At 42.5% G+C, this 13,103-nt stretch overlaps 3 protein-coding genes across 5 annotated transcripts in view; 2 read left to right on the top strand and 1 right to left on the bottom strand.

Moving 5' to 3' along the window:
- LOC120426495 (cytochrome P450 9e2-like) overlaps positions 1 to 810 on the top strand; it is a 1,860-nt gene extending 1,050 nt beyond the window's left edge. The window contains exon 3 of the mRNA XM_052707970.1: positions 1 to 810. This exon is cut by the window's left edge and continues 1 nt beyond it. Coding sequence (XP_052563930.1) covers positions 1 to 770 — 770 coding nt within the window. The 3' untranslated portion in view covers positions 771 to 810.
- The window catches only part of LOC120426498 (sodium-dependent transporter bedraggled), a 96,858-nt gene that overhangs the window by 62,455 nt on the left and 21,300 nt on the right, over positions 1 to 13,103 (bottom strand). For 2 of the 3 annotated variants that reach the window (XM_052707962.1, XM_052707964.1), the window contains exon 2: positions 7,493 to 8,606. In XM_052707962.1, the coding sequence (XP_052563922.1) occupies positions 7,493 to 8,492 (1,000 nt within the window). In that variant the 5' untranslated portion in view covers positions 8,493 to 8,606. The remainder of the gene's footprint in view (positions 1 to 7,492; positions 8,607 to 13,103) is intronic. The other variant, XM_052707963.1, reaches the window with a different exon arrangement.
- Positions 974 to 2,898, top strand: LOC120414944 (probable cytochrome P450 9f2). The gene is made up of 2 exons (XM_039576276.2): positions 974 to 1,387; positions 1,447 to 2,898. Exons 1-2 carry the CDS (start codon positions 1,176 to 1,178, stop codon positions 2,840 to 2,842), a joined length of 1,608 nt encoding a protein of 535 aa, XP_039432210.1. The 5' UTR covers positions 974 to 1,175; the 3' UTR covers positions 2,843 to 2,898.

The following is a 13,103-nucleotide window of genomic DNA, read 5'->3' as shown; positions in this document are numbered from 1 at the left end:
TGATACAAGCTAAGAAAAATACTTTGAGCCATCAGGAAGAGTCAGAATCACAGGACGGCTTCGCAACCGTAGAGGAATCCAACGTTGGCAAGGTCCAGCTTTCTCGACCAATGACGGAAAGTGAAATGGTGGCGCAGTGTTTGATTTTCTTCGTTGCCGGGTTCGAAGCAGTCTCCACGACCGCCTTGTTTGCAGTCTACGAGTTGGTCCGTCATCCCGAAATTCAAGACAGGCTGTACCAAGAAGTATTGCAGACTAAGGAATCCCTCCAGGGAAAGCAAATCTCGTACGACGTGCTGCAACAAATGAAATACCTAGATATGGTCGTATCGGAAACCCTCCGCATCTGGGCACCTTCAACGGCCACCGATCGTTTATGTGTTCGTGACTACGAACTCGATGCTGGTGACGGTTTGAAGTTTACCATCGATAAAGGAACCTGTGTGTGGTTCCCGGTTTATGGATTGCACCATGATCCCAAGTACTACCCAAATCCGGAAAGATTCGATCCAGAGAGATTCAACGATGAAAACAAACGAAACATCAACCTAGGAGCGTACCTGCCGTTCGGCAGTGGTCCTCGGAACTGTATTGGATCCAGATTTGCCCTGATGGAAATCAAGGCCATTTTGTACCACATGTTGCTGAAGTTTTCGTTCGAGCAGAGTGAAAATACCCAGATACCACTGCAGCTGGAGAAGGGATTATCAAACCTGGCAACGGAGCGAGGGCTTCATGTTAATCTGCGTTTGAGAAGTGATGTAAAGTAGATACGAGTTCTTATCAGCAAATAATAAGCTAGGATTTAAATATTTTGTGTTTTCTGTGATGACGACCTACAACAATGAACTGAAGATGTGTAAATAGTTTTTTAAAGCAATGCTCTCCTGTTAAATACGATTAACGAATCGAATAGTTTGAAAGCATGATTCTTTGAATTTCTCACAAAATTATTTTCGCAAAACAAAGTCCAAGATATCTGAATGCTGTTACTGTTGTGGAATACTAAGTTGTGGGATGGGAACTAGAAACGTGGTTTGCTTATCATCCGAATAAATAAATTGATATGAAGTGGCAGAGTCAACTAACATGCCATATATCGCAGCCAATCAAGTGGTTATAATACGCAATTGTGGCTGTTTCTGGCTGCAGTTCCTCACAGCACTTTCACCAGAATGGAGATCGATCTGTTTCACCTAGCAGCAGTGATTACAATCTTCGCGTTGGTGTACCGTCACCTTACGAAGAACAATGATTACTTTCACGATAAGCCGATACCTTCGTTGGCGGTGAAGCCCGGCATCGGATCAACCGGATCGCTAATGTTCAAGCGTTGTTCCTTTTCGGATTACATCAAATCCATCTACGACAAGTTTCCATCCGTCAAGTGAGTATCCCGCGAGGTCATCAAATTCTAAAACATCTGATCATCAACGATTCCCACAGAGTGTTCGGACTGTTTGATACCACGATGCCATTCTTCGTGATACGCGACCCAGAGCTGATCAAACAGATTGCTGTGAAAGACTTTGACCACTTTGTGGATCACCGGACCATCATGGGCAACGACGACAGTGGAGATTCACCGAGGCTGTTTGGCAACTCACTGTTTTCGATGAACGGACAACGGTGGCGGGATATGCGGGCAACGCTGAGTCCGGCCTTCACCGGAAGCAAGATGAGGCAGATGTTCCAGCTGATGGTTGATTGCTGCGAAACGATGGTGCGGTATTATGATCGTGAGGTTGGAAATCATGGCGGTTCCATGGAGATTGAAGTGAAGGATATGCTTTCGCGGGTTGGAATCGATGTGATTGCTTCGTGTGCGTTTGGATTGAAGGTGGATTCGTTCAAGGAACAAGAGAATGAGTTCTTGAAACAGGGTAGGAAAATGGTGAACTTTGGACGAATTGGATTGGTGTTCAAGATGCTGGCGATCCGGATGTTTCCAAAGTTATTGGGTGGACTTGGGTTCGATATTATCGATAAGGATCAGACAGAGTACTTTACAAAGTTAATTAAAGACACTGTTAAGGCTCGTGAAAGTCAGGGTGTTGTACGGAATGATATGATCGATTTGTTGCTACAAGCTAAGAAAGGCGAATTGAAGCATCATCAGGAAAAGGAAGAACAGGAAGGATTCGCCACGGTGCAGGAGTCCGATTTAGGTAAAGGTTCAGTTATAAAACCAATGACAGAGAATGAGATGATCGCTCAGTGTTTCATATTTTTTATTGCTGGATTTGATTCCGTGTCCACGAGTGTTATGTTTGCTATTTACGAGCTTGTTCGAAATCCGGAAGTTCAAGACAAATTGTGCGTAGAGGTACTGAACACTAGAAAGTCCCTGAATGGTAAACCTCTCACCTACGACGCTTTGCAAAAGATGGAATACCTGGACATGGTAATCTCAGAAACGCTACGAATGTGGGCACCGGCCCCAGCTATTGATAGACTTTGCGTCCGCGACTACGAATTGGATGACGGTGAAGGGCTAAAGTTTACCATCGAAAAAGGTACTTGTGTGTGGTTTCCGGTTCACGGAATACACCTGGATCCCAAGTACTTTTCCGAGCCGGAAAAATTCGATCCAGAGCGGTTCAACGATGAGAACAAACAGAACATCGTGTCAGGTACATACTTGCCGTTTGGGGTTGGACCACGGAACTGCATCGGGTCGAGGTTTGCCCTCATGGAAGTGAAAGCGATTTTGTATCACATGCTTTTGAAGTTTTCTTTTGTAAAAAATGAAAACACTCAAATTCCACTTGGTTTGAGGAAGGGATTTACTAATATGGGTACCGAAAAGCCAATTTACGTACAACTGGTGAAGCGCAATTAAGTTTTTTGGAAAATTGTAACTTATAAACAATAGAATAAACAAAATTCAATGCACAAAAATGTCTATGTCATCTCATTACTACCATCGCCATCTGATATCTCTTATCTACAAATGAAACTGTTTGCTACTCTTGAAAGGTGCAAGTGCAGTTTGCATTGTACAAATGTTGCACAAACAAACACTTCTGCTAGGGCAGCATTTCCTCAATTGCGTTCCAGCTTGTCTCGAAGTTGATAGCACTTGAATCTTACAGTAGCATGGAGATCATCCTTTTCTACCTCGTCATCTTGCTAAATACCAACTACAACCAGCTTTCAACAGTCACTTATTTCACCAAAAAATGTCTTGAATGAACCAGTCTGTATAGATTAAGCGGATTTTTTTCTGCAATCTAGACTATAATCCTAAGGACCACAAAAATATTTTGAATATTTCCTCCCACATTTTCTAAATATTCAACTCCACCATGGTAACCCGTGATAAAGAAGGTTTTTATCATTTTGTAGATTATTTCTGGGAACTGTGTTGGAACCCATTAAATGAAAGCAATTTGTATCGTTGATTCGTTTTTGGTAGTGAATTAAGGTCAAATTGATACTAGACACGGGAAAGCCAATATAAAATAAGTTTTCTAAAACAAAATTGTTTAGTTTTCATATCTTCTAAATTGTAGAACCATCTAGTCATCACAGAGGTTCTACAAATGTCATTAAATGACAACACAACACAATGTTCAAAGATACTTTTTAGAACATAACTCAAAGATGTCCTCACTTGAATCTAAGATTGCATCCTTCCGATCGCGAAACCCACTTCAGCCCATACCTTTCGAGTTGTTTCCAGAGTTTTGTCAAAGTTGGATCGAGAACTATTACGAGGACAAGGAAGCAGTTCTCTCCCAGTTGAGCGATTTCAAGGCACAAACGAATCATTTGGGTGAAGAACCTGCAAAGGACGAATCAAAGATCGGCGAAACAAAGGTCAGAAAGCAGACCAAACCACATCCGGAGCAAGTGAATCTTTCCGGAGCGATGCGCTTGTACGGACGGATAAGTGAAGACTGCATTAAGTTGGATCGAGGTCTGAGAATGATCAGGAAGAAGCTGGAACGCCTGGAGCCGGATGTTAAGGAACTTGAGATCCTGGGTGAAGTACTGAGCAAGAATGCAGCCAAATTTGTCAGGCCAAGTGCAAAAAAGATGGGAATGAAAGTAACCGAGCTGGAGCAGATGGAGAAGGGATTGTTGAACGTTGAACTAGAAGATAACGAGGAAGAAGTGAAATAATTATGTAAATCTAGTTATTGGAAGTTACACCAAAAATTAAATAAAATCATCATCAAAAGAATCGATAGCTTTGGAACGTAATTTGAGCTCAACTAAATTCAAATCAAACGCAACTCTTGAAGACCTCCAAAGAGTGATCTTTTCTTATATGGTAAACTGAGCCAACTCGGTCGAATTAGTTGCATAGCAGACAAATCAATCTCATTGGTTTCGCTCCGCCGGCAACTTTCGCAACTTTGAAACCGATCTCGGGTTGAATATCCACCAATTTGAGCCAACGACGGCTATGTGCTAACAATTTAAACCAAACGCGGAGCACCCATATCTGCAACATGCTCCAAGGGCCAACGCGCTCTATTGTGCCACTGACACTGACAACCAACCCCCACCCTTCCCTCTTTTTAAATAATAAGCGACCATTTTCCGCTCAGTTTGCCGCTAAGACAACAATGCACGGCTTTCTCAATCGCCGCCAAACAACAAAACGATCGCATATTAGCGGCGAACTCCATTATTGGCTAATTATACATATTTTGCACCATTGACTTAGTCCGGCCGGTGGTCTGGACATCGCATGTACGAGGTCCGGGGTGCATATCGTTCGTTGGTGGCATTTTGGCTTTGGGTTAGCATAGAGTATTTAGAGTATTTAGAAAATGAAGCTGGTGGTCTTGCAAAACAAGTGATTCTTTCAAAAAGGTTGTCGGGACCTGGGAAATTTTAAGTTATTGACACTGTTGAAATTTCATGAAACGTAGTTATTGTGATTATTCGTTCATTATTTACACCAGGTTTTTATTTATTCTTTTATTATTTTTTCTACTTTTATCCTCGGTCCTAACCTGGTCGCAGCAGGTATTATTCGGTCGCAGACCGAATAAAAATAAGTTATGAAAAAAAAATACAACCGGGGTACCTGTTAGATACACAATTAACAATATTAACAATACAAGAACATTAGGGTGCCCAGAATATGGGACTTTTCCTCAAATGTTGCTCCACAGACAGAATATTGTTCCTTGAGCTATTTTAGGACTATGGGCAAAATATGATCAAAATCGGTCATCATTTACCCATTGATACTCGAAGGGGAAGTTTGTATGGGAAAAATTGAAAAAATGTATGGAAAACTCAACTTTCTTACGGTTTAGTCAGCACGATGCGCTTCTTCCATCCAAAAATGCCCAAAAGTGAGATTCTTATTGAACATTTTATGCTCTACAATTTTGTTGAACAGACCAAAGCTGTAAAACTTGATCCTGAAAAGTTATTGACGATTTAAAAAAGTCATTTTTGTATGGAAAACATTTTGTTCACTAACTTCAGGCTCGGGTATTAATGGGTTTATCTCACCCAATTTCGCTCAAAATTTGCACAGATGCTTAAAATAACCCAATGAACATTTGATCCATTGAATTTGATTTATCAATTTAAAATTCATAGAGTAGTTCTCTACGGCTTCGCCATCAATTACCGGAAAAATTACCTTTTTGCCTTCCTCACAGTACTGAGGAAAGGCTATAAAATCACTCGAAAAATGAACTTCTCAATTAGACCTCCTAGACCCACCTTCATGTATACCTATCGACTAAGAATCAAATTCTGAGCAAATGTCTGTGTGTGTGGTGGGATGTTGATAAAAAAATTGTCACTCGATTATCTCGACATTGCCTGAACCGATTTTGTCCGTTATGGCGTCATTCGATCCGTCTTGAGGTCCCATAAGTCGAAAAAAAAACGATTTTAGCAAAAGTCCGGAAGATTGTAAAAATGGTGGTTTTTGTAAGAAAACCCGTCATGCTATACATTTTCAGAAAGGTATTTAAAAGACCTTTCCAACGCGTCCAAGACATTGAAGATCTGACAAATCTATCAAAAGTTATAAGCACTTAAGTGTTATTTACGCACTTTTTGCATTTTGGATAGCACCCTTTAAATGTGAGGAAGGCGCCAACCACCTAAGGGTGGATTAAGTAACGTTTTTTTATTTAACATGTTATCATTGATAAATACACTCCCAAAATACGTATTTTTTTATTTTCGTTTTTTTGCGTGATGGTGCAAAATCTGGTATAGGAGATATGTTTTTTTATTCGTGTTTGTTGGAAAATATCGGATATCGAAACATAACAAGACAAAAAAAATTAAAAATCATTTTTCAAAGAAAAACCAAATTTGCAATCAAAAAGTGTCTCATATTTATTATAGTAAAATTTTTCGTTATAAAAAAAAGCACATTTGAAAAACATGTATGTATGTATGTATGTATGTATGTATGTATGTATGTATTAGTACCCCCGTCTTGGCAGGACTTCCCCATGACCATGACCATGTATGTTTCAACTAAGACGGTTTGGTTAGTAACCGACTTATATCTTAAAGACCTTAAAAGATTATCATTTCTCAATCCAACCATTTCTTATGAAATGATTAAATAGACAATGACATTCATGTGACTTGGGCCAGGCGACTCCCACGACTCCCTCATCCAGTCCATAAAATATATGAAGGCCCTGGGATCATTTTTTGAGAAGGGTTAGTATTTTGGGGGGGGGGGGGGGGGGGGGGGTTGTTAGGCGTTTGAAATATATGGTAATATGAATTATATCACATAATGAATACAATTAAAGATTATATAATGTATAACAAAGTACAAGTATCAATATATGCCATAAGAACTTTACAAGTTGTTTGGAAGCATTTATTCTTTTTAATCAACATAAATAAATGGAATAGCTTATTTTGGAATAAAAATTAAACAGATCAAAATAAAAAAAAAATTAAAAGAAAAAGGAAAATCAAGGTGCTCGTAAAATTTAATATACCAAAAGCTGAAAGAATTGTAATGGCTAGTTAACAAAAGCTTCGAAACAGGAAAAGCACACTTGAGAAACATGTTTAAAAATGCTTAAAAAATGTCCTACAATTTTTCCTCTGAATCTTTGAAAATCGGGCCGTTAAGTTTTGTCATATTCTTTATATTCGAAACAGTTGACAGATCGACCTATTTACAAAAAATCATGGAAAATGGATAGTTGTACATAATTATTCTCTTTTTTTGTTTGATTTTCAGAAATCAAATTCAATGTTACCTTAACCAAGCCCTGCAACAATACTGCTGTACAATTTGACCCCACTGCCGTGTCAATAATTGCCCATTTCAGCGAAAGTACTACCCCGCTGAGCAACTCTGTTAAAGGTCGTCCCCGTTTACGTGAGAGATCAACGGAACGCAGTTGAACCCATCCCGCCGCATAAAGGAGCCCCACGTGACTAATGCTTTTCGCCACTGCGCAATCATAATCGTAAAAAGCCCAAACCAGTAACGACAGTTGAAATAAAGAGAAACAAATGATCAACATACCGTCCCCAGGAGTTACGGCGACCGCTGAGTCACGACCCGCTGCCGATGATTCATCGGCCTCGGCGATCACTTCACGCCTAATAAGGGCACCGCTCCTGCCGTTGGCGCCGCCGTCAAAGGTCCTCCTCAGAGGGCCACCACGATTGAAAGCGCTTAGAAACTGCACCCGCTTTTTCTTGGGCAGCGTGCAGAAATTCTTCACATCGATGTAACTGATTTGATCTTCGCACTTTTTGAACACAACATCATCCACAGTGGCATCTTCACCCGTCACTTCAGGCTCACTGTCTACGGACGATTCTTCCTTGGCCGCAGCGGCTTCGTCTTCGTCGTCTTCTTCACCGTACGAATCCAACCCATCGATCTCGTCCAGGTACGCGTCCAGCTCGGACAGATAATCGTGCAGCTTGGCATTTGGATCCTCGAGGAAGCTCTCCACGAACCGTTGGTTCAACTTGAGCTTCTTCTTCTTCAGCGTACAATAGCCTCCCACTCCAGCCTCAGAAGTCGAACCATGACCATCAACGAGAGACGTTTCGTGCACATCACTTGACCCACTCCCAGCGGCCGGTTTCTGCGGGCGTTTCTTGCGAAGCGTGCAGAAATTCTCGATACTTTCACTGCCGGCGGTTTCACCATCTTCCCCCTGCTGCTGCTCCAAGCTCTTCTCGCAGAAATTCTCAAACGTGCACATGTTTTCCTCGTACAGCAAATTTCGATTCACCTCGTCACTGTTCCCCTCGTACCCGGAAGCCCCAACCTGACCACCGTTCACATTCCCCATGATGACCTTGGTCCCGCGTACCGTACAGAACCGTCCGATCCGGTCGGCATCGGCACTGGAATTGCCGCTGGACGACGTGGAGGTCCCTTCCGTCCGGAGATGACGATGGCCATCGTTAGCATTGCCGTTCAAATTGCTTTTCCGCAGCGTGCAAAAGTGCCGCAGATTGTCCGTTGCCGCTGTTGGCAAGGTGTTCGCGTCACCTGCGGAAGTCATCTTGCAGCTTTGGAAAGGGTTACAGGTGCAGCGTCACACCGTTGACCGGCAGGTGCTATGTTTGACACGGAGTTGGTAATCGATTGGTGAGTGGCTTGTTCATGTTGTTTGCTTCTGAAACAAGAAAAGAGAGAAAAAAGCGTTTTGATTCAGATCATAGAAAATGCCAGAGTTCTGTACGCATTATTCGGGTGTCAAATTTCGAATCCAGCGACAAAAAAGCCACAAGCATGTTTCATGAAACCCCAAAAACCCTTCACTTTGCATAAGTCAGCTGAGCTCAAGGCAGCCAGGAGTGGCGTAAAAATGGAACAAAAAATATTATTCACGAGCCGGCACGTTAATTGATCAACCCTCGAATGCCGTCTTTACAGTTATCTACTCCTACTCAGCTGTTGAAACAAGTGATAAAATGCAATAAGTTTAATTATGGTTGTTCTGAAGCGCTCGTCTCCTCTGCTCCAAGTGTATTAATAAAAAGCAATAAATAAATTACCATGCATTAAAATGTTCGGGTCAATTGGGGCCTTGCCTTTGCGGTCATGCTACCTTTATTAGCGTTCACGAGTTGCCACTGAATTGTTGCGATCGCCGAAATTCCACCCCGGGGTAGTATAAGTGAAGTGTGTTTACATGGTGGTGTTGACAAATAAAAAAAAACTACGATCGCCAATTTTCAAGGTCTTGCGTTTCGAAACGTTTGCAGATTTATTTAGGCCCTCCCCTTAAGTTGACGATTCTCTTTTACACCACGCACACAGCAGCAAATAAAGCATTCACCTGCTGGCTGACATCACCAACTCGTCGCCGTCGTGCTAACTTGTCGTACGTGCAATTCGGGCCAAATTGAGTTAAGAACGCCATTTTGTGCAGCTAGCAATTAGAGACCCTATAAAGGGAGACTGGTCTAAGTTTGCCAAATCGATCTGGCAGCGTATGCTTTGAGCTTGACAACACTGATAAGTTTTGCTGGCCGTAAAGGCAAATGCTCGTTTGGATAAGTCAAACTCGTGTCTGTTTGGGTACGTCAAATTCACTTCGACCAGTCTCCCTATTTAGGATCTCTACTCCCAATGCCTCACCTTTTGACCTTCACAGATACCCAAAATTCGATTTTAATCCTGAGGCATTCAACGAAATCCGAAAAAAAACTCCGTGCATTTTTCTCACTTTACATATGAAAGTAGTTTCAATCGTGTCGTGCTCTTGTCACTCCCTGAAAATTGATATAAGTGCGACAACTGGCCAAAGGGATTTCAGGTCAGAACGCGTTTGACGCACGTACAAGTTAGACTAACGTAAACTTTTGTAATTATAACTCGGGACTCCAACAACCAACTTCAACCAAACTGTGGGACAATGCACTTAATGGTCAGCCAAACAAAACGTGTTTGTTATTATTCACATTGCCTGCTTTCGCTTTTGTTTATTCAAGGTCAAACATTAAAACGCTTTTTTCTCGGAACGTCGAAATGGCGGGTGCGACAGGATAGCACGACGACGTTGAACTAAACTGTTGGGTTGCAGTTTGCGTTTACCGTTTACGTGACAGTTTGCTTAATTTACGCATTAAGCTTCTGTCTTTTTCGTTTTGGTTATTATTCCATACGGTACCGTGCTTGCTTTTAAACAAGTAAATAAATTTTGTTTTAAAAAATATTTTTTGAAATGCATTTATATTTTTTTTTAAGCTAAACTAGTTTTATTTACTTTTATCAATTTTACCTCAAATTTGAGTATTTTTTTCAAAAGCTCATAAACATAATAAACTAAATAATAACATTATTTTTTTTTCTTTCAAAACTTTATCAGTAAAATCTAACTAATAATAAATTCGACGTTAAAAATATAATTTGCAGTCTTTTAATCCTATTTATACTAGAAAACCATGAACAGACAAAGTAATCCCGGAATTTAAAAAAAAAAGAAATTTCTTTAATTCCAACGCAATATTCTGTTTAAACACTGTTGAAAAAACTTTTTTTCCAAAAATAGTGCATGGACGATGTGGGGCCCCAGAACAAGATTTAAAATAATAATCTTCAGAAAACCTTACCAGTTCGAAAATATTCAAAAAATAAATTAAAATCCTTTCAATGTCACCCCTGTTAACGGATTTTGTTTTTGTGTGGAAAATGTTCAACTTTTCATACATTTAACAAATTATCATGAATATGAATCATTGTTATCCGAGCATTCGTTGGTGAAGGTTGTCTGAATCAACATGACTCGTCGCGTCCCGGCGCAAAACGCCGGCAATATTGCCCTACCTGCGGCTCAAGCAGGCAAAAAAGTGGGAATTTCCAAAAGGAAGGTTGAGGCCTCAACTGATGGCCAAAAACCGGGAATTTCCAAAAGGAAGGTGCTTTTGGAAGTGACATCGAACAGCAAAAAGACGAAAAAGAGCGACGGTACTGTACCGATGGATGAGGAGGAGGAGAACTCTTCATCGCACAAGGAGCAGCTTTTGAAGAACAACAAGTTTGCTGGACTGCCTGACGAGGACCAGGTAGCGGAAGCAAAGGAGAATGAAGTGAAACAGCGAAAGGAGAAACTGCCTCCTTTTTATGTGAGGCAATCAGCAGCAACGATCGACTTTCGTGCGGGGCTTGTTGAACTCATCAAGTCTGGGAAAGTCCAAGGCAACATTCGTCTGTGTCAGGACGGATTTAAGGTGCTGGTGCAATCCAGGCAGCACTATCAACTGGTCAAGGATTTCTTGACCGAAAACGAGGCGGAGTACTTTACCCATGATGTCGTCATGGATAAGCCGTACAAAATCGTCGTCAGAGGTCTGTACGACATGCCAGTGGAGGAATTAGCTGCCGAGCTAAAAGTTTTGAAACTGGATGTGTTGGCCGTGCACAAAATGAGCCGACGCAACAAAGACATCAAGTACCGTGACCAGCTCTACCTGCTGCATTTGGCTAAGGGATCGACGACGCTTCCTGAGCTGAAGGCAATCCGAGCGGTTTTCAACATTATCGTGTCGTGGGAGCGATACCGACCAGTGCATCGTGACGTCACACAATGCTTCAACTGCCTGGGCTTCGGGCACGGAGGTAAGAACTGCCACCTGAAGCGTCGTTGCGCCAAATGTGGTACCGATGCGCACATCACATCCCAGTGCATCCAAGATTCGCTGGTGAAGTGCCTCAACTGCAACGGTGAGCATTCGTCAACCGACCGAAAGTGCCCCAAGAGAGCTGAGTTCGTGAAAATTCGGCAGCAAGCATCGACGAAGAATCAGCCTCAGCGTCGTAGAACTCCTCCAGCCCTGGTGGAGCAAAATTTTCCACCTCTTCAACCGCGACGCCAGGTCCCGAACTTGGCACCGTTACCGTTGGATCCCAGGAAGAGAGCTGAGATGAATCATCCACGGCCGGGTTCCAGCCAGGAGCCGAGACCGCCACCACCGGAGCCAAGACCAACCCAAGAACCAGCAGTTGAGGAAAATGGTAATGATCTTTACACCTCAACCGAACTCCTCAATATTTTCAAACAGATGTCCGCTGCACTGCGTGGATGCAAAACCAAGACCCAGCAGATTGAAGTGCTGACCTCGTTCGTCATCCAGTATGGATTGTAGGTCCCTCAAGCTGCTGAATTGGAACGCTTGCTCCATTAGGAGGAAGAACTTAGAGCTGGTGGATTTTCTTCGCGAGAAGGAGATCGACGTAGCTGCCATCACGGAAACTCATCTGAAGCCCGGTGAAAAAGTTTATCTGCAAAACTACAAGATTGCGACGCAGCTCGACAGGACCACGTCTGGAGGAGGAGGTGTGCTTGTCGCTGTTCATCGTGATCTCAAGCCACGCCGGCTGCCACACTTTAAGCTGGACATCATCGAGGCCGTTGGAGTGGAAATTCCCACTTCGGTTGGCCCAGTACTCTTCATTGCTGCATACTGCCCACGTCAGGTGAATGCCAGAGATGGTTCAGCAGCAAAACTGAAGGGCGATATCCAGAAGCTGACACGGCGGAGCGCAAAGTACATCATCGCTGGTGACCTCAACGCGAAGCATGAAGTTTGGGGCAACAGCAGGAGGAATCGGAACGGAGTGATTCTGCACAACGATCTGCAAAACGGATACTACAACGTTGTGAGTCCGGATCGTCCAACGAGGGTGGCTCGGTCTGGGAATCACTCAATCATCGATTTCTTCATTACCAATATGGCTGAGAACGTGGCTCATCCTGAGGTGTTTGAAGAGTTGAGTTCTGATCACTATCCGGTGGTTGTGGAGGTTGGAGCTTCCGTTACTCCGCAGCGGCAACCAACCCGGAAAGATTACCACAACGTTGACTGGCAGCAGTTTCAGCAAGTGGTAGACAGCAACATCGACTATGATCAACACCCGGAAACTTCTGCTGATATTGATCGTTCGCTGGAGGTGATCCAGCAGGCTATCAACCAAGCAGAGGCTGCCAACGTTCGGGAGGTTCCTGTTAATTTTAAGGTAACTGATATTGACGTAGATACTAAACACTTGATTAGACTTAGGAATGTTTATAGGAGACAATATCAACGGACTGGGGACTATGACAAAAAGATTTCAGTTAACAATTTGAACAAAATCATACAAGACCGACTTGACAATATTAGAAATC

This window comes from Culex pipiens, chromosome 2 (genome assembly GCF_016801865.2).
Source record: "Culex pipiens pallens isolate TS chromosome 2, TS_CPP_V2, whole genome shotgun sequence".
NCBI classification, from domain to species: domain Eukaryota; kingdom Metazoa; phylum Arthropoda; class Insecta; order Diptera; family Culicidae; genus Culex; species Culex pipiens.
The sequence above is the reverse complement of the archived record's forward strand: the minus strand, read 5'-3'. Positions and strand labels throughout refer to the sequence as shown.

Coding starts and splice junctions, on each gene's coding strand:
- LOC120414944 (XM_039576276.2), top strand. CDS start 1,176: ATGGAGATCGATCTGTTTCACCTAGCAGCAGTGATTACAATCTTCGCG. Junction 1,388..1,446: donor GACAAGTTTCCATCCGTCAA/GTGAGTATCCCG, acceptor CGATTCCCACAG/AGTGTTCGGACTGTTTGATA.